The sequence below is a fragment of the Tursiops truncatus genome, chromosome 4 (genome assembly GCF_011762595.2).
Source record: "Tursiops truncatus isolate mTurTru1 chromosome 4, mTurTru1.mat.Y, whole genome shotgun sequence".
Lineage (NCBI taxonomy): Eukaryota > Metazoa > Chordata > Mammalia > Artiodactyla > Delphinidae > Tursiops > Tursiops truncatus.
The window spans coordinates 75,157,860-75,176,507 of NC_047037.1; the positions used below are offsets into that span (position 1 = coordinate 75,157,860).

Below are 18,648 nucleotides of genomic sequence, written 5' to 3' on the forward strand. Positions count from 1 at the left end.
TTCCAGATGCCTGCAGCGTTCCTCCTATGTGAGGTATAACGCTAAACTGTTCTCCCACGTTATAGTATTCATGAGTTGGTGAAAGTTCATAACCCTAATCTCACCCTTGGCTATTGTGATTTTTTTGTTTTTTATCATGTCTGCTTTAGGCTTCTTTCCCAACCAGAGAGGCCTAACCTTTTCTGATCATCTTCACATGGCAGCTCTTCCTTTCAATGGCCCACGCCTCCTCCAGCTCCACTGAGACTTTATCAGTGCCAACAGCCAGGGTTCTAGGATCACATGACCCCAGGCTCTACCAAGGGCAGAGTAATAACACCTGTTTGCAGCCGGTGCACACGTCCCCAGTGACAGCATTCTGTTGGCCAGAGCAGTTGCTTGAGGAATGGGGCTCCCACTTTTGGTTCTAACTAGATACCCTAGGGCTTGTCATGCTGAAAGTCTGAATGATTCAGTTCTCCCTGAACACATGACTCCATTACTACCTTCCAGGTGTGTTGCTCTCAAGTACATTTTGGTCATCTGTGAATTTGACAGTGTCACTGTCAACTCTCAAATCTGTGATTTAGAAGACTTGATCAGTTATACTCACATCCCGACAGTATCTGTGAACCCCACCACTAATCTGAGAGTCCCCATCGACCTTATCCTTTTTTTATTTTTCCATGGCATTTTCCTTTCTGTGACAAATATTCCTCCCAATCCCACTTGTGTTGGTTTTTTAAAATTAAACTTCATCAACAGCATTTTAAGAACTCTAAACAAATCATAGCCTCTCTTGTTCCCGGTCACATGCTTATAAACTCTCTCAAAACTCTTTTCCAGCAAGGGGTACTTATCTTGCATGGGAACTGTGTGACTTCTCTCAGGTTGCCTGCTTAGCTTTCAGTCATTTGTTCTGCCCTCAGCCTAACAGAGAGACTCACTGTCTACAGTTTCAAGCTGCACCTGGTCCCCGACCCACGCCTTCACCGCCAGCATTCCACTTGCGAAGCACACAGAGCTGGGCCCGCTCCCACACAAGCCCTCCTTTCTGGGCAGTGTCTGACCAACCCCTCGGCCCCGTCTGCCCTGGCCTTCCTTCCATCTGCCGTCCCTTTCCTGTCCTCAGTCTTGCTCTGCTGGGAGCTTCAGCAAATCACACCCTTTCCCCCAGTGGTTCGCACACACAAACACACACACACTTTAGAGATCCTTGGCCTCCCTCTCTGGCTTCCTCAGGTCTTTCGACCTCTTCAGGAAGCCTCCCTTGGTTCCCGCTGTCAGACGGGACACAGCCCCACACCACGGCCGAGTAGCACCTAGCACATCGCAAAGCATGGCGTCCGGGGCTAGCCAAGGACCCGAGAACCACCTAGAAGTACAGTGCTTTCCTTTTACAGATGAGGAAACTGAGGCCCCGGAAGGGAAGGGCACTTGGCGAAGGTCAAGAAGCCACAGTGGCTCTTTAGGGACTAATTATACCAAAGCAAAGGAAAGCCTGGACTTCAGAAGTGGGTGTATTCCTCTGGCCACCAGCCTGTCCCCTCACGACCCCCCATCCACGACTGAAACATCTGTGAACGGCCAGGGTGGGCTGCTCATGTCCCTCCTTGCCATACCCATAAACACCTGCTGGCTTCCTGCATGACGTCACCCACCTCCTCGCTGTGTTCCATCATTTCTTTTAAGACACAACTCAAGGGCTCCTTCTTCCTAGACTCATTGCTCTGACTTTATACTTGCCCCACTTGTGTCACCTTTCTCCATGGTCTACTCAGTTTGTACTGCGATATTTGTGCTTGATTATATAACACTCGTAATGGATATTTCAAGGATATGTGTTTTTGCCTCTCCAACGAAATTATATATAAGCTCCAAGAAAGGAGGAGAGATCATGCCATCTGTATTTTGTTTTGTACACCCATGATCACTGGCACAATAACTGGTACCTAGCTGGAATTCCAGAAAGAGTTCTCAGCAAATGGATAAATGGATCTGACACTAGTAGCAATTATAAGTTGCCGACTTTTGAGCCGGAGCAGAAAGGGACTGTCGTAGTTGTGTGTAGGTTCTGAAAGTCAGAGAGACTAGAAAAGATGTGAAGAAGGGCATGTCTAGGGGACCTCAAGGCTAGAGGGGGGTGGATGGAGGGGAGAGCTGGCAGAGGAGGGGCTGGGTGAGGGTCAGCGCCTGCTGGTGTATACGTGGCCCTGTTGCAGCGTGGACCCACTGACCCCGTGGTGGTGCCCAGAGCTCTGGGCTTAGTGGTCTTGTGCCTGGGAAGGCTGAAGTCCGACAGGGCCCCCGGCATGCTTTGCTCTCGGTGGGCCTTCGTTACTAATCACCCACGCCCTCTCTCCCCCTAGAGCCGAAGGATGAAGTGGAGGTGTCAGATGATGGTGAGTGCTGGCCCCCGTCCTCGGGAAGACTCGAGGGGTAGAGCGGGGGTGGGTGAGGGGTCTGATGACTCACACTCACCCCGACCCCCACCCTGCAGATGAAAAGGAGCCCGAGGTCGATTATCGGACCGTCGTGGTCAATACTGACCAGAAAGTGTCTGACTTCTATGACATCGAAGAGAGACTAGGATCGTAAGTGGAGTGGGAAGCACCCTTCCGGAGCCCAGGGTGAGGGTGGCGCAGGCCCCGAGGTTAAGTTCCCTGCTTCCTCTTCCTGTCCTTCCCTGGGTCCTGCCAACTCCCCAGACTGAGGTTCCTGCAGAACCGGGAGGGCTTGACCTGTTGGCACCCGTGAAAGCATCACCCGGCCAGGGCTCTCTTAGGAGCTGCTGTGCCCCGGGATCCCTCCGCAAGCTTGAGCAGGCCCGTCCCCCTCTGCAATCCACCCCTCACATAGGACATAACCCAGGGCAGCGGGTCTGGCCCGGCCCGTCCTTAGGATCCCTTCCCTTTGATCCGTGCTCGCCGTTCAGCAGTTCTAGCTCTAGTGCTTCAGGAGAACGCGCCCCCTTGACATGTACCTCCTGTCATCACCCCTCGCTTTGTGAACTCAGGCCACAGTCTCTGCTGAGGCTCTTCCCTGGACTGCAGAGACACCAGTGGACTCAGACCACAACCCTGGGCCCTCGGCACAGCCAGGCTGTGCCCACCAGCAGTAGCACCCAGGGCTGCCTGTCGCCCACTATCCCTGGAGGAGGAGAGGAGGTGGAAGAGAGAGGAATGGGGCTCAGCTCTTTATTTCCGGAGGGTTTCTGTCCAATAAAGGAGTGACACCAACCTCATCGCAGTCCTGAAGAACGAGGACCCTGCTCTGGGGCGGGAGTGGTGTCAGCGGAATGCCACCACTGCCATCCCTACAGTGGGAAGCAGGGGCCTTGCTAGGCTGTCTCCAGGCCCCCGGTACTGGAAAGGCGTGGAAGGAAGGCAACCACTCTGAAATTCCCGGTACCTGGGGAGGACTTCCCCAACCTGACGTCACGGGTCCTTTCGCGGGGGAAAGGGAAGGAAGTCTGTCGCCAAGATTGAGGCCTCAGCCCAAGGAGATGACAGTCCTGAAAGAACAGCAAGACTGGACAGGGTTAGGGCAGGGTTGGGGGCCAGACCCGGGCTGACATTGACAAGTGATGGAGAGTAGGTTTACGGCATCCGCAGTGTGCTTCACTGACCTAGAGCAGGGACTGGCCGACTTCTTCTGTAAAGGGCCAGATGATGGATATTTAGGGTTTGTGGGCCATTTGGTTTATGCTGCAACGACTGCTTTGCTCCTGAAACCCAGAAGCAGCCACAGACAATCTGGGCACAAATGGGCATGGCGGTTTTCCAGTAAAACTTTATTTAGAAAAAGAGGGAGGCCAGATGGGTCCCACGGTCCATCACTTGCCAATCCCAGGTCAGTGGAAAGCTGGGCTAAATTGCTTTTTCTCTCCTCCTTTCATTCACAGTGGGAAATTTGGACAGGTCTTTCGACTTGTAGAGAAGAAAACTGGAAAAATCTGGGCAGGGAAATTCTTCAAGGCATATTCAGCAAAAGAGAAGGAGAACATCCGGCAGGAGATCAGCATCATGAACTGCCTCCACCACCCCAAGCTGGTCCAGTGTGTGGATGCCTTCGAAGAGAAGGCCAACATCGTCATGGTCCTGGAAATGTGAGTGTCCCGCCGCGGGGCGGCCCAGGATCCCCTTGTGGGACTCCCCCGCTGTCCCGCCACCACCCTCCGCCCCGAGATGGAGAGCACTGTGGGCCAGGGTGTGATGTGCACGACACTCAGCAGCCCGTATGGCCGGGTGCTGACCACTGGGGACAGTCCATCTGTGCACGGTGCCGGCCCTGACCCACTGCCCACCAGCCCCCTCTGCTCATCTCCAGAACACACTGGCAGGCCTTTGAGGACCCCTGCCCCCTTCTCGCCCTCACCTCCCTGTGAAAGGCTCAGGGCTACCCCTCGGCTCCTTGGTTTCATTCAGGGCATTCTGACCTAGAGTGGCTTTAGAGCAGAAGAGGGGGGACAGGGCAGCTTCCCAACCGGCCTGTGAGAGAGAAGGGGGCCCAGGGCTGGGAGCTCAGAATGCAGGAGTGTAAGCCTCGCTCCCGTCCTCCTGCTCTGCTCTGTGTGCCCCTGGTCCACGCTGGTTTGTTCTCTCTTGACCTCTCACTCACCAAAGAGTAGCGCTTTCTGAGCTGGGCTGTACAGAGGCAGGGGGAGGACCAGATGACATCCAGCCAAAGCTTTCCTGGACTCCATTGTTTCTTCGAGTCCCAGTCCTTCACCTCTCTCCCCTCTGAGTGCTGGTCTGAATGTGCACAAACACACACACACACACACACACACACACACACACACACACACACACACATGCTCCATAGTGTGTTTTTTTTTTGTTTTTTTTTGTTTTGCGATACACGGGCCTCTCACTGTTGTGGCCTCTCCCGTTGCGGAGCACAGGCTCCGGACGCGCAGGCTCAGCGGCCATGGCTCACAGGCCCAGCCGCTCCACACCATGTGGGATCTTCCCGGACCAGGGCACGAACCCGCGTCCCCTCCATCGGCAGGCGGACTCTCAACCACTGCCCCACCAGGGAAGCCCAATGTGTATTTTTTAATCATTTCTTTTCCTTTTTTAATCTGAATTTTAAAAGTATATGATACAATCATATAAAAAAATATAAGAGAATACACAATGAGAAGTCCCATTCCTACCCCTGTCTCCCGTCTACCCTGTTCCTACCCTGCCTCAGCACCACTGGTAACCAATTTTGTTGGTTTTGTCTGTGTCCTTCCAAAGTTTCTTTATGAAAATGCAAGCATATATTATTTATATTATTCCTATATGAATATATATATGTATGTATGTATGTATGTATATATACACATACTTCCCACCTTTTAACCCAAAGACAAGTTTCACTCAATATTCTATACTTGGCTTCTTTCCATTCAACAGTGTATCTTGGAGAGAGGCCCACATCAGTAGCCAGGGGGCTTCCTCACTCTCCCTGCTCCCTGGGATCTCAGCGCATGCATAGACCACAGGTTATTCGTCTTCTTTTGATAGGGTTTTGGATGGTTTCCAGGCTTTGGCTTTTGCAAAAAGGCAGTGTCTCTAACCTTGTACATATAGCTTTACACTCATGCCTGTGTACATCTGTAGGGTAAACTCCCAGAAGTGTGGGAGTGCTTGATCAAAGGGGATTTGAAAGCTTTAGCAATACTCTGAAAGTGCCTGCAGCATCCTTGAACTGCTCATCCCGAGCTTCAGGGATCTCAGTCCTTCGGAGAGGACTGTGTCAACATCTCGGTGTTCCTTCCCGGGAAAGGTGAAGCCAGTGAGGCATCCCCAGTTTGAGAAGTGACTCCTCTCATTCCGTGAACCTTTGCTGTGTTTCCTTTCAGTTTGTGTTCCTCAGGAAAGGCAGTCGTGGTTAAGAGACAGACTTGAGTCAGAAACCTCACTTCAATCCCTGCTCTGCCTCTTGTTGACGACCTTGAATAAGTTGCCCAACTGTGCCAATCATTAGTTTTATTATCTGTAAAAGGAGGCTATAAACCATCTCGTGTACAATGTGGGGATTAGATGGAATAACGTGTGTCAGGCACAGGCTGTATAATTGCGAGTTATTCTTAGGAGTATGATGCATTGACTTTTTCTATATCCTGGTCTTTTTTTCACTTAAAATTATTTTGTGAGCACTTTAACACCCAACTGGTTTGTGGAACAAATCCTACTATTCAGGAAACCTGGGGTCAGCTTCTATTACTGTCGAGCTGTGATTTTGTAATTATTAAATCCTTTCAGCGAGGAGAGATATTTGGATTATACTCCCTTTTGGTTCTAAACTTCTGCAGCTCTGTGGAACTTGTACACAGATTCAAAGAAAATCTTCCTTCGTCTCTTAGAATCAGTTTTCAGCCCCGAATTCAAACTTCCCTCCCCACTTCTAGGAAAGATTTAGCCCATGTCCATGGCCTCACTCATTATACCCTCACAATAGCCCTGTGGGCTGCAGCCTTTCACATTTATTGTAGAACAGGTTGCTTGGTCCAGGCAGCGTGGGCGTGTGGGGACATGTGAAGAAATGTCTTATCTTTGGAACTTAAACCTTGAGCAAGCTCGTGAGAAGGTGCAGGAGCGGGTAGGAGGCAACCAAGCCTGGGTGAGGCTGGGCAGCAGAACCAGTGGGCAGAATACCATACTTAGCTTGGAATTGGGAGTTGGCAAGCTGGATGGAAAATGTTGGGAGAAAACGGACGAGGGCTTCAGCTGGTCTGGCTTTCATCCCTCCACCCCACGCCTCCCCCGTGGACAGGAGTGAGTCTTACATTCACAGATGCCAGCTGATTCTCCTGCACTTGGGGTAAGGAGCTTGCCCCTTGATAGGAACTCGACCAGAGAAGAAGGAGCAGGTTCATACTCAATCTGTACTTCCCTTCCAGCTTAAACAGACCTGGCCACTGAGAAGGCAAAGGCTGGCTTTCAGCTGTACGATTTGCTCTTCTCCTTGTTCGGTGGAGAAACTGAGATTAAGAGAAGGACAATCCCTGGTGATACAGAAAAATGAAAATGTATTGCAGGGCCCCAGCCTTCAGATCAGCCGCCTCAGATACAGTGAGAGACCAGAATTAATGTGTCTTCAGCCTTTCTGACCTCCGATTATGAGACAGGCCCCTATCGTTGTAGCAGTGTTGCTCTGATACAGGAGTTCCTTCAGGCTCCAGGCCTGGAGTCAGGGCTGGTCCTTTTGGGACATTCCAAGGGCTGGTGGGCCCCTGAGCACTGAAGCAGATGTGCAGCTTAAGCTGAGTCATCCATCCATTGCCCATCTCACCTTCATGCTGCCATTGGCAAAACTGATCAAAGAATAAGCAGCTAGCTGGCATGAGACAAGGAGGAGAGGGTCTGGGTTTGGAGCCCCGTGAAGTGTCGTCCTTCTGGCTGCCAGTGAGCGCTGGCCAATGTCTACAGTTGGGGGATAAATTTGATCCCTTGCAATAAGGTAGGTTTTCACTCATTCATTCACTCACTCATCACTGTTAATTTATTAAGCACACATTTCCTCCGCCCAGTCTTGGCCCATGGCTTTATCCCATCTCTGTGGGTGGCAGCTTCTTTCCACCCACAGTCTTGAGCGTTTTGAAAAGAAACCTATATAGAACTGTTTATGTAACCCCTTCCATCCTTGAAAATGGACCACAAGGACAGTTTTCAAAATACATCAACTAAATTTGAATAGGTTTGAACCTATATTTGCACCTCTACTGAATAGGTTACCTCTAGAAATGCAGCAGTAATTATCTCCACGGCTCAGATTTCCACCACTCATTGCCTCAGACGTTCCCAAGGACACTGCAAAAAATGGTTTCTTGCTTTTTCAGAATATTTTAAATTTAAAACCAAACATTTTGGGGTACCTTGTCTGTGCCAGATATTGCCAGGTAAAAACAAGGGTCTAGAGATGAGCCGTACCTTTTCCAGACATGTTCACAAACAACTTTAAGACAAGGCAGACTTGATGGGGAAAGTGCAGAGATGAGAGTGTGGGAACCCAGGGAGGGAAAGATCATATGATGAAATGGGGAGTGATTTCTCGGAGGACATGAATTTCAGCTGGCTTCCCAGGGGTGGTAACTGAGTAAGCCAATATTTCTCAAACTTGTCTGATTTTAACAATGACCTGGGGTACTCATTAAAAATATGGATCACAACCCTTCCAAGATTTTCTAAATCAGAATCTTCAGGGGAGAAGCTTGGGAGTCTGTATTTTCAACAAGAGCCCCCACTGGTTCTTTAAAAAGGAAAAAAAAAAAAAAGATAATTAACATTATTGAGCACTTACTATATGCCAGGCACTTTTCTAAGCACTTTACCTGTATTAATTCACTCAATCTTCACAGCAACCCTGTGAGATAGTGCTGTTTTTATCTGCGTCTTACAGATGAGGAAATTGGGGCTCAGAGATGTTAAGAATGGCCTGAAACCTAGGAACCTAAGAACGGAGATTAGAGTTTGACCTAGAGCCTGGGTGGCGGGCAACAGAAATGAAGGGCTTGAGGACAGAGGCGCCACCTGCTGGCCACACAAGGACCTCCTTCTCGGTTGGTTCTAAAGCGTTGGTTCCAGCGCCCCGCAGCGGCCACTGGCACAGACTGACCTTTCCTGCTCAGCCCTCCCAGAGGTCTTTGTCCTGTGGTGATGGAAACCCACAGAGGCTTCCGTGTGCTGGGCCCCATGGTGCGTCCTTGTCTTGTCTCTCCCTCAGGGGTCAGTAACAAGATCCACTTGGCCCGCAGCAGGTTGTCAGATGATAATTAATATGTGCTGAGCACCCACTGTGTGTCAGACATGACGCTTCACAAAAGTTCCTTCATTCCTAACTACTGTGATGGAGGGACAGATGAGGAAACTGGGGCTCAGAAAGGTTAAGTAACTTGCCCAAGCCACAGAGACGGGATTCAAACTCGGCTCTTTCCCATCTTTGTGATGACTCCCTTAGAAGAGGGAAGCCCCTTGGAAGAGGACAGGCTCCGAAGGAAGCCCACTCAACCTTGTTCAGCTGGTGGATCACAGGCCATTGTAAAAAAAGAACTTACTGATGTCTGGATGCTGCATAAGTTACCAAGGGGATGCTTTAAGGTTTCTGAGCAGCGAGCAAGGAAGGTGGGTTTGGAAGGCCGGGAGAGGGGAACAGAGAGGCCCCATGTGACTCAGAATTTGCACTGAAGGGAAATATGCTGGCTGGCCAATCCTTAGAAAAGACGCCCACTGCAGGCCCCAGAACCACCATGGCCAGGATCCAGAGTCTATCCAGGCAGGAAGGATGTACTACACTCCCAGCCTGGGCCAGGGAGCAGGGGAGGCAAGTTAGTTATGGCTGGAAGGAGTAAACTGATGTTATAGGCCTAGCCAGAGGAAGCAAATCGATCCCAACTGTAAGTATAATAGGTTACAGCCAATGACTTTTACAAAATGTGCTGGTGCTCTGTATTATTGAAGATATTTCTCTGCTTCTGGCTATGCAAAACAAATGCTTATGGGTACTTTGAGTTTTTAAACTTCAATTCTTTATGACCAGAAGACATGGCTGGAGAACAGGATAATCCCTTACATCTATTGTCATTTGGGGGAAAGAGGTTGCCTGGCAGTTACCCTTTTTGCTTAGGAGATCATTCTAGATCTCTCAGTTCATGGCCACCTCTGAGACTGCCTAGTAGATGCTTCCCTGAACCCCTCCAAAGCTTAGTGGGCACAGGCGGTGTCCCCCAAGCAGGAAACCAGGAGGACCGGGCCGTCCTCACACAGTGGAAGACTGGGACCGACATAACGGGGCAGTGGTCTGGGACTCAGGAAGCTGCAGAAAATGCCTGGCACCCCCATACACTGGGCTTTCCTGGCCGTGACCCCTTCCCCCAGCCTGCCCTGGCCAGGCTTCCTGCCAGCCAGGCTCCCTGCTCCTGTGGTCTGAGCACCCCCTCTGTCCCCGCAGCGTGTCCGGGGGTGAGCTGTTCGAGCGCATCATCGATGAGGACTTTGAGCTGACCGAGCGGGAGTGCATCAAGTACATGAGGCAGATCTCGGAGGGGGTGGAGTACATCCACAAGCAGGGCATTGTCCATCTGGACCTCAAGCCCGAGAACATCATGTGTGTCAACAAGACAGGCACCAGGATCAAGCTCATCGACTTCGGTCTGGCCAGGAGGTTGGGTAAGGCCGAGCCACCTTTCCTGTTGTCACCAACACGTCATGGCAGTGGCCATGGCTGTGTGTGTTCCAGGCACTGTATTAGACACAACAGTATTAAAGGGGATGCCCTGGATTGGAGCTGAGATCACAGACCGTGGAGACTGCCCCTCCCACTTACTAGCTGTGGGAACCTATGTCTCAAATTTCTTATCTGTAAATTAGGGTAACAGTAGGACTCACCTCATAGAGTTGTTATGGGCTCACTGAGTTAATATAGGTAGAGAGGGATAAGAGCAGTGCCTCGCACATGGTAAGCACTTTGTAGGTGTTTTCATTTGTTTTATCATTATTTTTTTCACTCTGGTGCCTTCAGCAGCAGAACATTTTGCTGATGGTGCTTCCTCACTTTTGCACCCTACTGTACAGTTTCCAGAGCACTTTCACCTACTTTCTCTCATCTGATTCTCACAGCAACGCTTGGAGGCAGGCAGGGCAGATTTTATGAGCCTCAATTTGTAGACCAGGAAACCGAGGTTCACAGTAGCTTTGCCCAGCAAGTCCCACGATGAGCTGGGGTGGAATGAGGACCTGGGGCCTAGTCCAGGGCTCTCTGAAGCAACACTGCTGTTCCTGCCCTTTCAGGAGGCAGGGCACGTTAGGGGAAGGCACTCAGGGCCTGAGTACCCAACCCAAGAGTCATTTTGGTGGGTGATGGTCCTCTATGGCTCAGAGGCACCACCTCAGGGTTATGGTTTTTCCCAACTAACCTCCCAGCAGCTCCTGGGAAGAGAGATGTGACACTAGATGTGGAGAGGTGGGTGGGGCAGGGGAGGAACATGGCTCAGGAGTCAGACCCCCTGGGTTAGGTCCTGAGCACCATTTACTGGGAGGCAGGGTTGGGGGGGAGTCACTCCCTGGGCCTCCCTTTTCTCCTTGGGAGATGGGGGTCATCCTCCTTGGCCAGAGCATTAAATAGGAAAGTCCTCGTAAAGCAGGCAGCAGGGTACAAATGACAGACTGAATGGTAGAGATTATTTTCAAGCACAAGTCACCACCCCTGTCTCAGGGAACTCATGGGAGAGACAGACACGTGGAGAGCCATTCCATCCGGGGCAGGGCGGTTCCACTGGTGTGTCGATGCCCTTGTTCCACGAGGAGGCTGTTGTCCCTGTGCCGTCCTGCAGGGGGAGAGCCGCTGAAGGCCGGCCTCGCCTGTGTCCCTCCCAGGCATCTGCTGACCTCGGGTTGGCTTAGGGACGTTCTGGCGATTGATCCCTCTCCATCCTGGTTGCAGAGAATGCGGGCTCTCTGAAGGTCCTCTTTGGCACCCCAGAGTTCGTCGCACCGGAAGTGATCAACTACGAGCCCATTGGCTACGCCACAGACATGTGGAGCATCGGGGTCATCTGCTACATCCTGTGAGTCCTGGGGCGCACGGCGGGAGGGTCCCCAGGCTGCCCTGCTGTTGACGGGACCAGGGCGGGTCCTGATGGGGAGCCCGCCTAGAGTCAGGAGGGCGGTAGGCTCCCAACCCCCTCCTCGCTGGCCTGCCTGGCTTCTGTGCTCCTGGTGATGTCCACAGCCCACGTCACACTTCTGCAGGAGCGTCTAGCTCTACACAGCAAGAGCCCAGTTCTGGGCCCCTCACCATCCTTGATGCTGGCCACCTAGGGGCCTTTGGTCAGGAGGACAGGAACGTGGCTGGTGCCATGGCATTTACCTTCATGTGCGTACATGGGTCCATAGAGAAGCAGGGAGAGAGGCCAGGTGTACATCTGCTGTGGGTGTCATCGTCATCTTCAGAGGACCGCACCCCATCCTCACGGCAGAGGGACCCCAAATTCCAGCCTCATCTCTGCATCCAGTATACAGACTAATTAATAAGCACTTTTGATGATAGAGCTTTTAGTGGGACCCATAGACAACAGAAAGCTACTGTGTAGTAATTAGAATTGGGAAATTAGGTGGAAAATAGGAAGCCATTCCGTTAAAAAATGCTGGAGAAAAGAGGGAAGGCCAGTAATCTAGACCAGTGCTTCACAGACAGTAATATGAAGGAATCACCTGGGCTGCTTAGATTAGAAGTTCTGATTCAGAAGCTCCAGGGGACCTGAGAATCCACATTCCTAACAGGCGCTGGTTGCTGGTGGTGCTGGTCTGAAGACAGCCCTTTGAGTACCAGGCCCTAGAGCACACCCTCGTGTTGGGATTTGACCGCTTTAGTCTCTGAAGCCCGAGGCTGCAAGCAGGCACTAGCCTTAGTGGCACCCCTGAGTTTGTGTGGCATCACACAGTTATGGGATGGTCTCCCCGAAAAGGCAGATATGCATGTAGTCATTTTGTAAAAAAGTTTTTGTTGTTAAAGCAAAAGGACAAATTAAACATTTTCACAGAAAATGTGAATATTGACCTCTAAGAATACTTTCTTAGATCCATGGGGTCTTCAGACCCCAGTGTGAGAAATGGCTTTAGGTGACTCTACTGCACAGCCAGGTTTAGGAACCACTGTTACAAAAGCCTTAGCAGAAGCAGAGTGATTGTGTGTGTGTGTGTGTGTGTGTGTGTGTGTGTGTGTGTGTGCACCAATGTGGCTTTTTCACGTGCTCAGGAGTCTTACTCTCCCTGTGGGCTATGAGGACAGCCTACCTCAGTTGAACCTGTGTCGTAGGTTCTGTACCCCAGAGAGTCATCTTCTTCCCTGCTTGGGGTCACCCCCACCCACACAGCCTCCCCCAGAGCAGCAGAGAAGAAACTCTGGCCAGGAGAGCATCTCCCTGCCTCTCCCTACCCAGTCCCCTCCAGGAGAAAAGGAGCTGAGGAGTGAAGGAAACTGTGCCGGATTCTGTAGTGCTGGCCCCTTGGTAAATCAAGGAGAGCAGGGCAGGGGGGGCTGCCCCAGGCTGGATGGGCTCACGCCGGACCTTTGCCCAGGAGAGTGTCTTGGGACACGGTCTTTTGTCAGCTCCCTCTGTTCAGACGCAGCTGCCCTGTGGCTTGGCTTGGCCCTGGGTCCCCCTGCAGCCATCATGGAGACTTGCCTTACTCTCTCCATCCGTTTTCCCACTGCTGTAGAATCAGGACCATCTGTTTGGGCCTCAGAATAAACCTGGGGGTGGGGCATGGCAGAGATTCGATCTTCATTTGGCATTGAGGTCACAGGAGCCAGGGAAGCCCACATGGCTGCCCACTTCCCACAGTCCTAGAGCATGGCCAGCTGTCCCAGTTCACCCAGCACTGATGGGTTTCCCAGGATACGGGACTTTCAGTGCTGCAGTGAGGACCATCCTGGGCAAACTAGGACGATCGGTCTCCCTACGGGTCAGGGCCAGACCGGCGACTAGACGCTCAGTGAATTTGCACAGTAAACACACCTATACCCAGACCCGGAAACCACACAATACCAGGCCTGCAGCCCTCCCGGTGCCCAGGCTCTGGTTACTTCCTCAGGGGTAACCTGATCCCCATTCTAACATCACGCACCATGTTCACCTGCTTTTGAACTTTATGTAAAAGAAATCATACAGAAAGATGTGTCTGGCTTCTGCCCCACCTTGTTTGTGGCCCCCATTCACATTATGGTGTGTAGCTGTAGGCTGTTCATTCTCGGTGCTATATAGTGTTTCACCCTGTGAACTTCATCCAGTTGACTTATCCATTCTGTGCCGATGGGCTAGATTCCAGTTCGGGTTATTGTGAGTATTCCGGTACACGTGCTTTAGTGAATATCTTTATGCATTTCTGTTGGATATATAATCTAGAACTAGAATTACTGGCTCATAAGAGCACTTTATTTTTTTTTTTTTTTTTTTTTTTTGTTTTTTTTTTGTTTTTTTTTTGTTTTTTGTGGTACGCGGGCCTCTCACTGTTGTGGCCTCTCCCGTTCCGGAGCACAGGCTCCGCACGCGCAGGCTCAGCGGCCATGGCTCACGGGCCCAGCCGCTCCGCGGCATGCGGGATCTTCCCGGACCGGGGCACGAACCCGTATCCCCTGCATCGGCAGGCGGACTCTCAACCACTAGCGCCACCAGGGAAGCCCCAAGAGCACTTTATTTTAAAATGAAAATTCTTTGAGGTGGAAGAAGTAATTTGGATTACATGGTTTGCTAGATTACTTTTAAAGCTGAGACCTAGGAATAGGGAAGGCTTTTTGAAATGGGGGGAAAATAATTTTGATGAACGGGGCACCAGCCTGAAGGCATCCGGACGGAGGCGGGAGGAGGGTGGAGAGGTGCCTGTGGAAGGGGGGCAGGTGAGCAGTGGGGGTGGCGGACACAGGCCAGCCCTACGCAGCCTCCTGTAGCCTCCCCAGCATCCGGGCTGCTCTGCCCTGCGGGACGTTTCCTGCTGCTCTCACAGTGGGGACTGAGGTCTGGGAGTCTCTCTCCTCAGCTTGGGCTGTCGGCAGGGCATGTGGTGTGAGAACGGAAGGTGCAGCCAGCCAGATTGCTTCCTCCCAGCCCCTGCTCTGCAGAATTCTGGAGCCACTGCCGGAAGCCCCCAGAAGAGGTTCTCTGGCGGCCCTCGTGCACCCTCCGTCCCTCTCTTTGGAGCTTGGAGTCCTTGCCAGAGGATGCCCCCCGCTCCCCACCATCTCCTTTCTGGGGCCAGTGAGGTATGGAGAGCTGGGGGACAGGTGGTAACAGGTGTATCCCCCAGCGCAGATTCGGTGAGCACCTCCTAAGTGAGCAGCTGTGTCCCGTAAGTTGTCTTGACTTTGCTGAAGGAACTCCTTCTCACACCCTTGGAGGGATCGGGGCAGAGCCTGTCACGGTACAGGAGACCTGGCTCCACTGCCTGCGCAGGGTCCCCAGGCAGGGTAGAGATGTAGCAGGTGGGGTTGGGGGCCCTTTACCCTTTCACCCCTGATTCTGAAGGGAGAAGCAGGTTTCGTGGATCTGCTGGAGACTTCTGCTCTTACCAATACCCATTGGTTTCTGGCAGGAAGAGAGAGGACCAGGCTCTCTAGGCCACACTTCAACGGTGAAGAAATTCTAAGCCCCGCCTCCTTTTCTAAGACCTCCTTCCCTCTCTTATTTCCCTCCCCCCATTTCCTTAGGACTTGCTGTTCCCTTACTGCCTATGGAGACACCAAAACCCTTCTCTGTGCCCTGCCCTCACCCCTACCCCAGAATTCCTTCTCCTCCTCCCCTCCCCCAAGCTGCTGCCCTGCTTTCTCCTCCCTACCATCTTCCTGCTGAGACGTCCCATCTCAGCTCATCTGTGAGCACGTACCATGGTCCAGCGAGGCAGGTCCATCCCCGTCTGGAATCTACCTTCTGGGGACAGCAGCCTAGTGAGCTGGGGAGAAGTCCCAGTGCCCAAGCATCAGGTACCTACTCAGACTCAGATTTGGATGCAGGGCTCTTCAGAGGGATCCAGCAGCTCCACCCAGGGCTGCTTCTTCCCTCTTAGCTGCTGAGTCCAGACATGCTCTCTATTGCAGGTCCTGAGACCTCCAGGCACCCCACATCCACACCAGGCCCAGACACCACCCGCAGGTTTTGCTCTCCAGGGACTTGGGCTGTGGTTAACATGACTAAACCCTGGGTCTGTCTTTCCTAGGCTACTGCACAAAACGATGCCCAGCTCTTCCTGTGGGGCCTGACCAGCCCTCTCAAATCTTCCCACCACACCAGGGAATGAGCATCCCAAGGATAAAATGGGATAAAATACTAACCCCCTCCTAAGCGCTCAGCAGTTCTGCTGGAAGATGTATGGCCTCCTTTGCTGGCCATTCATGCAGTGGAATCATCTGCTTAAAAAGCACCACAGAGAAAGTGTAATTCAAGAGGCATTTCTGCCTTCTGTCTCCTCATGCTCTGTCCTCCAAGCAGAACACGCCCCCGCATCAGATTCCCTGGTGAGGTTTGGCTGCAGTAAGAGATTAAGAAATTAGAACACCCTGCAGTCATGTCCTTAGTTGACTCATTAGCACAAAGACTAATATTTAACCATTAAAAATGAACATTGAGACTCTGTATACACTTGTGAAAGACAATGTCAAGTGAGGAAAAAGTAGACCATCCAAGAACTTGCCCACACTGATGACAATTTTGTGAAAACCAGACAAATTCACTGGTTATGTTGGGGAGAAAAACACTTTCCTCTACCTCTTTGGTTCAGTTCTTGGGGGTCTGCAAGTCAAACTGACAAAAGACAGTTTAACGGGACTTCCCTGATGGCACAGTGGCTAAGACTCCACGCTCCCAATGCAGGGGGCCCGGGTTCGATCCCTGGCCAGGGAAGTAGATCCCATATGCGTGCTGCAACTAACACTTCACATGCCACAACTAAGGAGCCCACATGCAGCAACTAAGACCTGGCACAACCAAATAAATGAATTTTTTTTTAAAAGGACAGATTAACAAAAAGAAAACAGATTTAATTATGTACATATGCACAGGTGTTCATAAAGAAATGTGACTCAAGTTACCTTTAAAATTTGGGGCTTATATACTACTTTAACAAAGAGTGATAAATTATACAGAAATAACTAGACGAAGGAAAAAGGGTTTGGAGCTTCTGGAGGGAGTAAATTGTGACAAGGTGACTAGGAAATGTATAGGGACTGTTCGGCGATATCTAATATGCGGATGACAGTCTTTCTCCTCTTCCTGGGAAGAGAAGAAATGGACAAATAGAACAAATGGAAATTTATGTCACCTTAACAAAGAGAAATTTATGTCCTGCTTTTAGACAGAAAAAGGGAGGACAAAGGGCTAATTGCCTTCAGCTCAAGGCAATTTTTATGCCCAAGTTCATATTTTGGGGAGGTATACTCTGATCCCCTTCAGTTAAAACCCTAGGTAAGACTAGGAAAAGAGGTGAGTAGCTGTGTTTTTAATGCTAGGGTTACTATGTTTGTTAATTGGGTTGAACAACCCAACCATATATGATCCTATGCAAATTCTAGCAATAAAGAAAAAGTACAAGAAAGGAAGTTTAAAAATTCTGCAAAATCCCACCACCACGGAAAGGCGTTACTAAAATTCGAATACTGTCTTCATCGTCAGGCTCTGCATATTTTTTATTTTAGAGACGTACTGTTTATCAGGGGGAATGCTGGGGGAGCTGGGGCAGGTGAGGAGCCAGCCAAGGCTTGGGAGGGATTTCAGATGGATGGGCTGCCAGGAAGGAGGAGTGCCAGGGGCCAGAGGAGAGGAGGCTCTCCCCAACTATGAACATCACAGAGATTAAGCCCTATCTTTGTAGGACGACAGTTCCTAATTAGGAAAGGAGGTTTACAGAAGGCGGCCTTTCAGCATTCCACAGCAGGGTTGTTTACTTCCCTGCCCCCTCCCCCACCTCCCGGCGATCTCTTGGAGTGCTGTAGGACTTCCCCTCTTTGTTTCAAATGGAAAGTGCAGAGACAGAATGAAGCATGTAGCTGGCAAGCAAGAGTCAGGCTGCTTCTTGATGGGACTAGTTAAGCCTATGGGCTTCCTGGGAGCCCCTAGGAATTCTAGTCCAGTACCCTTGGTGTATAAGGGGGGAAGCTGAGGCCCAGAGAGGGGAAAGGAATAGCATATAACAGCACAGACTCTGGCCTGGTGAGGTCCCACCCTTCCCTCATTGTGATATGATCGAGAATGATTATCTCCATGCCCTCTGAGAACATAAATGGGTGTCTTGCTTTAAGATATTTTAATGCCATCTATAAAACTCCTTTATTCAAAAGCACAAATATGTTGATTAGGGTGAGATAATTCACACTGAAAAAGCTCTTTTTCTTCTTTTTAATGAAGATTTTCACCAGAGGGTTCCTCCCATGGCAAGCTTTCCTTGCAATATTTCAATAGATTTTGTTTCACAAAACTTAGTTTTCAGGGCCAAGTGTATTTCATAAGCTGATGCCTCTTGGATGCCAAAACAGCTCCCGAGGGGTTTGCATTATTGTTTATGATGAGGGATTTGGGGAAAGGGTTGTTAGTGAAGCCTTAACTTGGAAGGTTGATGGCATGAGGGCCCTAGATCCATCTCATGGGGCTCAGGTGGGGACAGGGCAGGACCAGCTACATAAATCATAGGGCCCAGTGCAGCATAAAAAGGTGGGGTGACTTGTGTAAACATTAAGAATTTCAAAATGATGGCAGCAGAGCATGAAGCCAAGAGTGGGGCTCTTCCAAGGCCCATGAAGCTGGCCCTAGGTCAGGGTGAGTGGCGGGCTGCACGGCTGGGGGGAAGATGAGGTGCCCGCCAGAGGTGAGAAGTGAGGCCAGTAAGCCAGACGTCTGCTCCGTTCGGCTTTGAGATACTTTACCTTCCAAATTTTATTTGGCTTAAGCTATTGGTAAGTGAGTCATTCCAGAGATCACAGATTGATGGGGCAGTGGGGGTGAACTGTGTACAGAAGAACTGCATAATAGCTATGGTCACAGACCAAGCTCCGTACTGCGGACCAGGCCTCCTGCCAGTGCTGTACGCTGTGATTTACTTCATCTTCCTAGAAATGACTGTACAAATTAGCGGTTAAGCAATAGGCTCATTGGGCTTTTCTGGTGGCGCAGTGGTTGAGAGTCTGCCTGCCGAT

General features: G+C 50.9%; 1 protein-coding gene across 11 annotated transcripts in view; it reads left to right on the plus strand.

Annotated features, from left to right (window-relative positions):
- MYLK (myosin light chain kinase) overlaps positions 1-18,648 on the plus strand; it is a 268,735-nt gene that overhangs the window by 234,882 nt on the left and 15,205 nt on the right. For 9 of the 11 annotated variants that reach the window (XM_073804152.1, XM_073804155.1, XM_033855746.2 and 6 more), the window contains 5 exons: positions 2,349-2,381; positions 2,480-2,573; positions 3,884-4,087; positions 9,922-10,139; positions 11,413-11,536. In XM_073804152.1, coding sequence (XP_073660253.1) covers positions 2,349-2,381; positions 2,480-2,573; positions 3,884-4,087; positions 9,922-10,139; positions 11,413-11,536 — 673 coding nt within the window. Of the gene's footprint in view, positions 1-2,348; positions 2,382-2,479; positions 2,574-3,883; positions 4,088-9,921; positions 10,140-11,412; positions 11,537-14,507; positions 15,448-15,561; positions 15,617-18,648 lie in introns of those variants that run through there. The other 2 variants (XM_073804157.1, XM_073804158.1) reach the window with 2 other exon arrangements.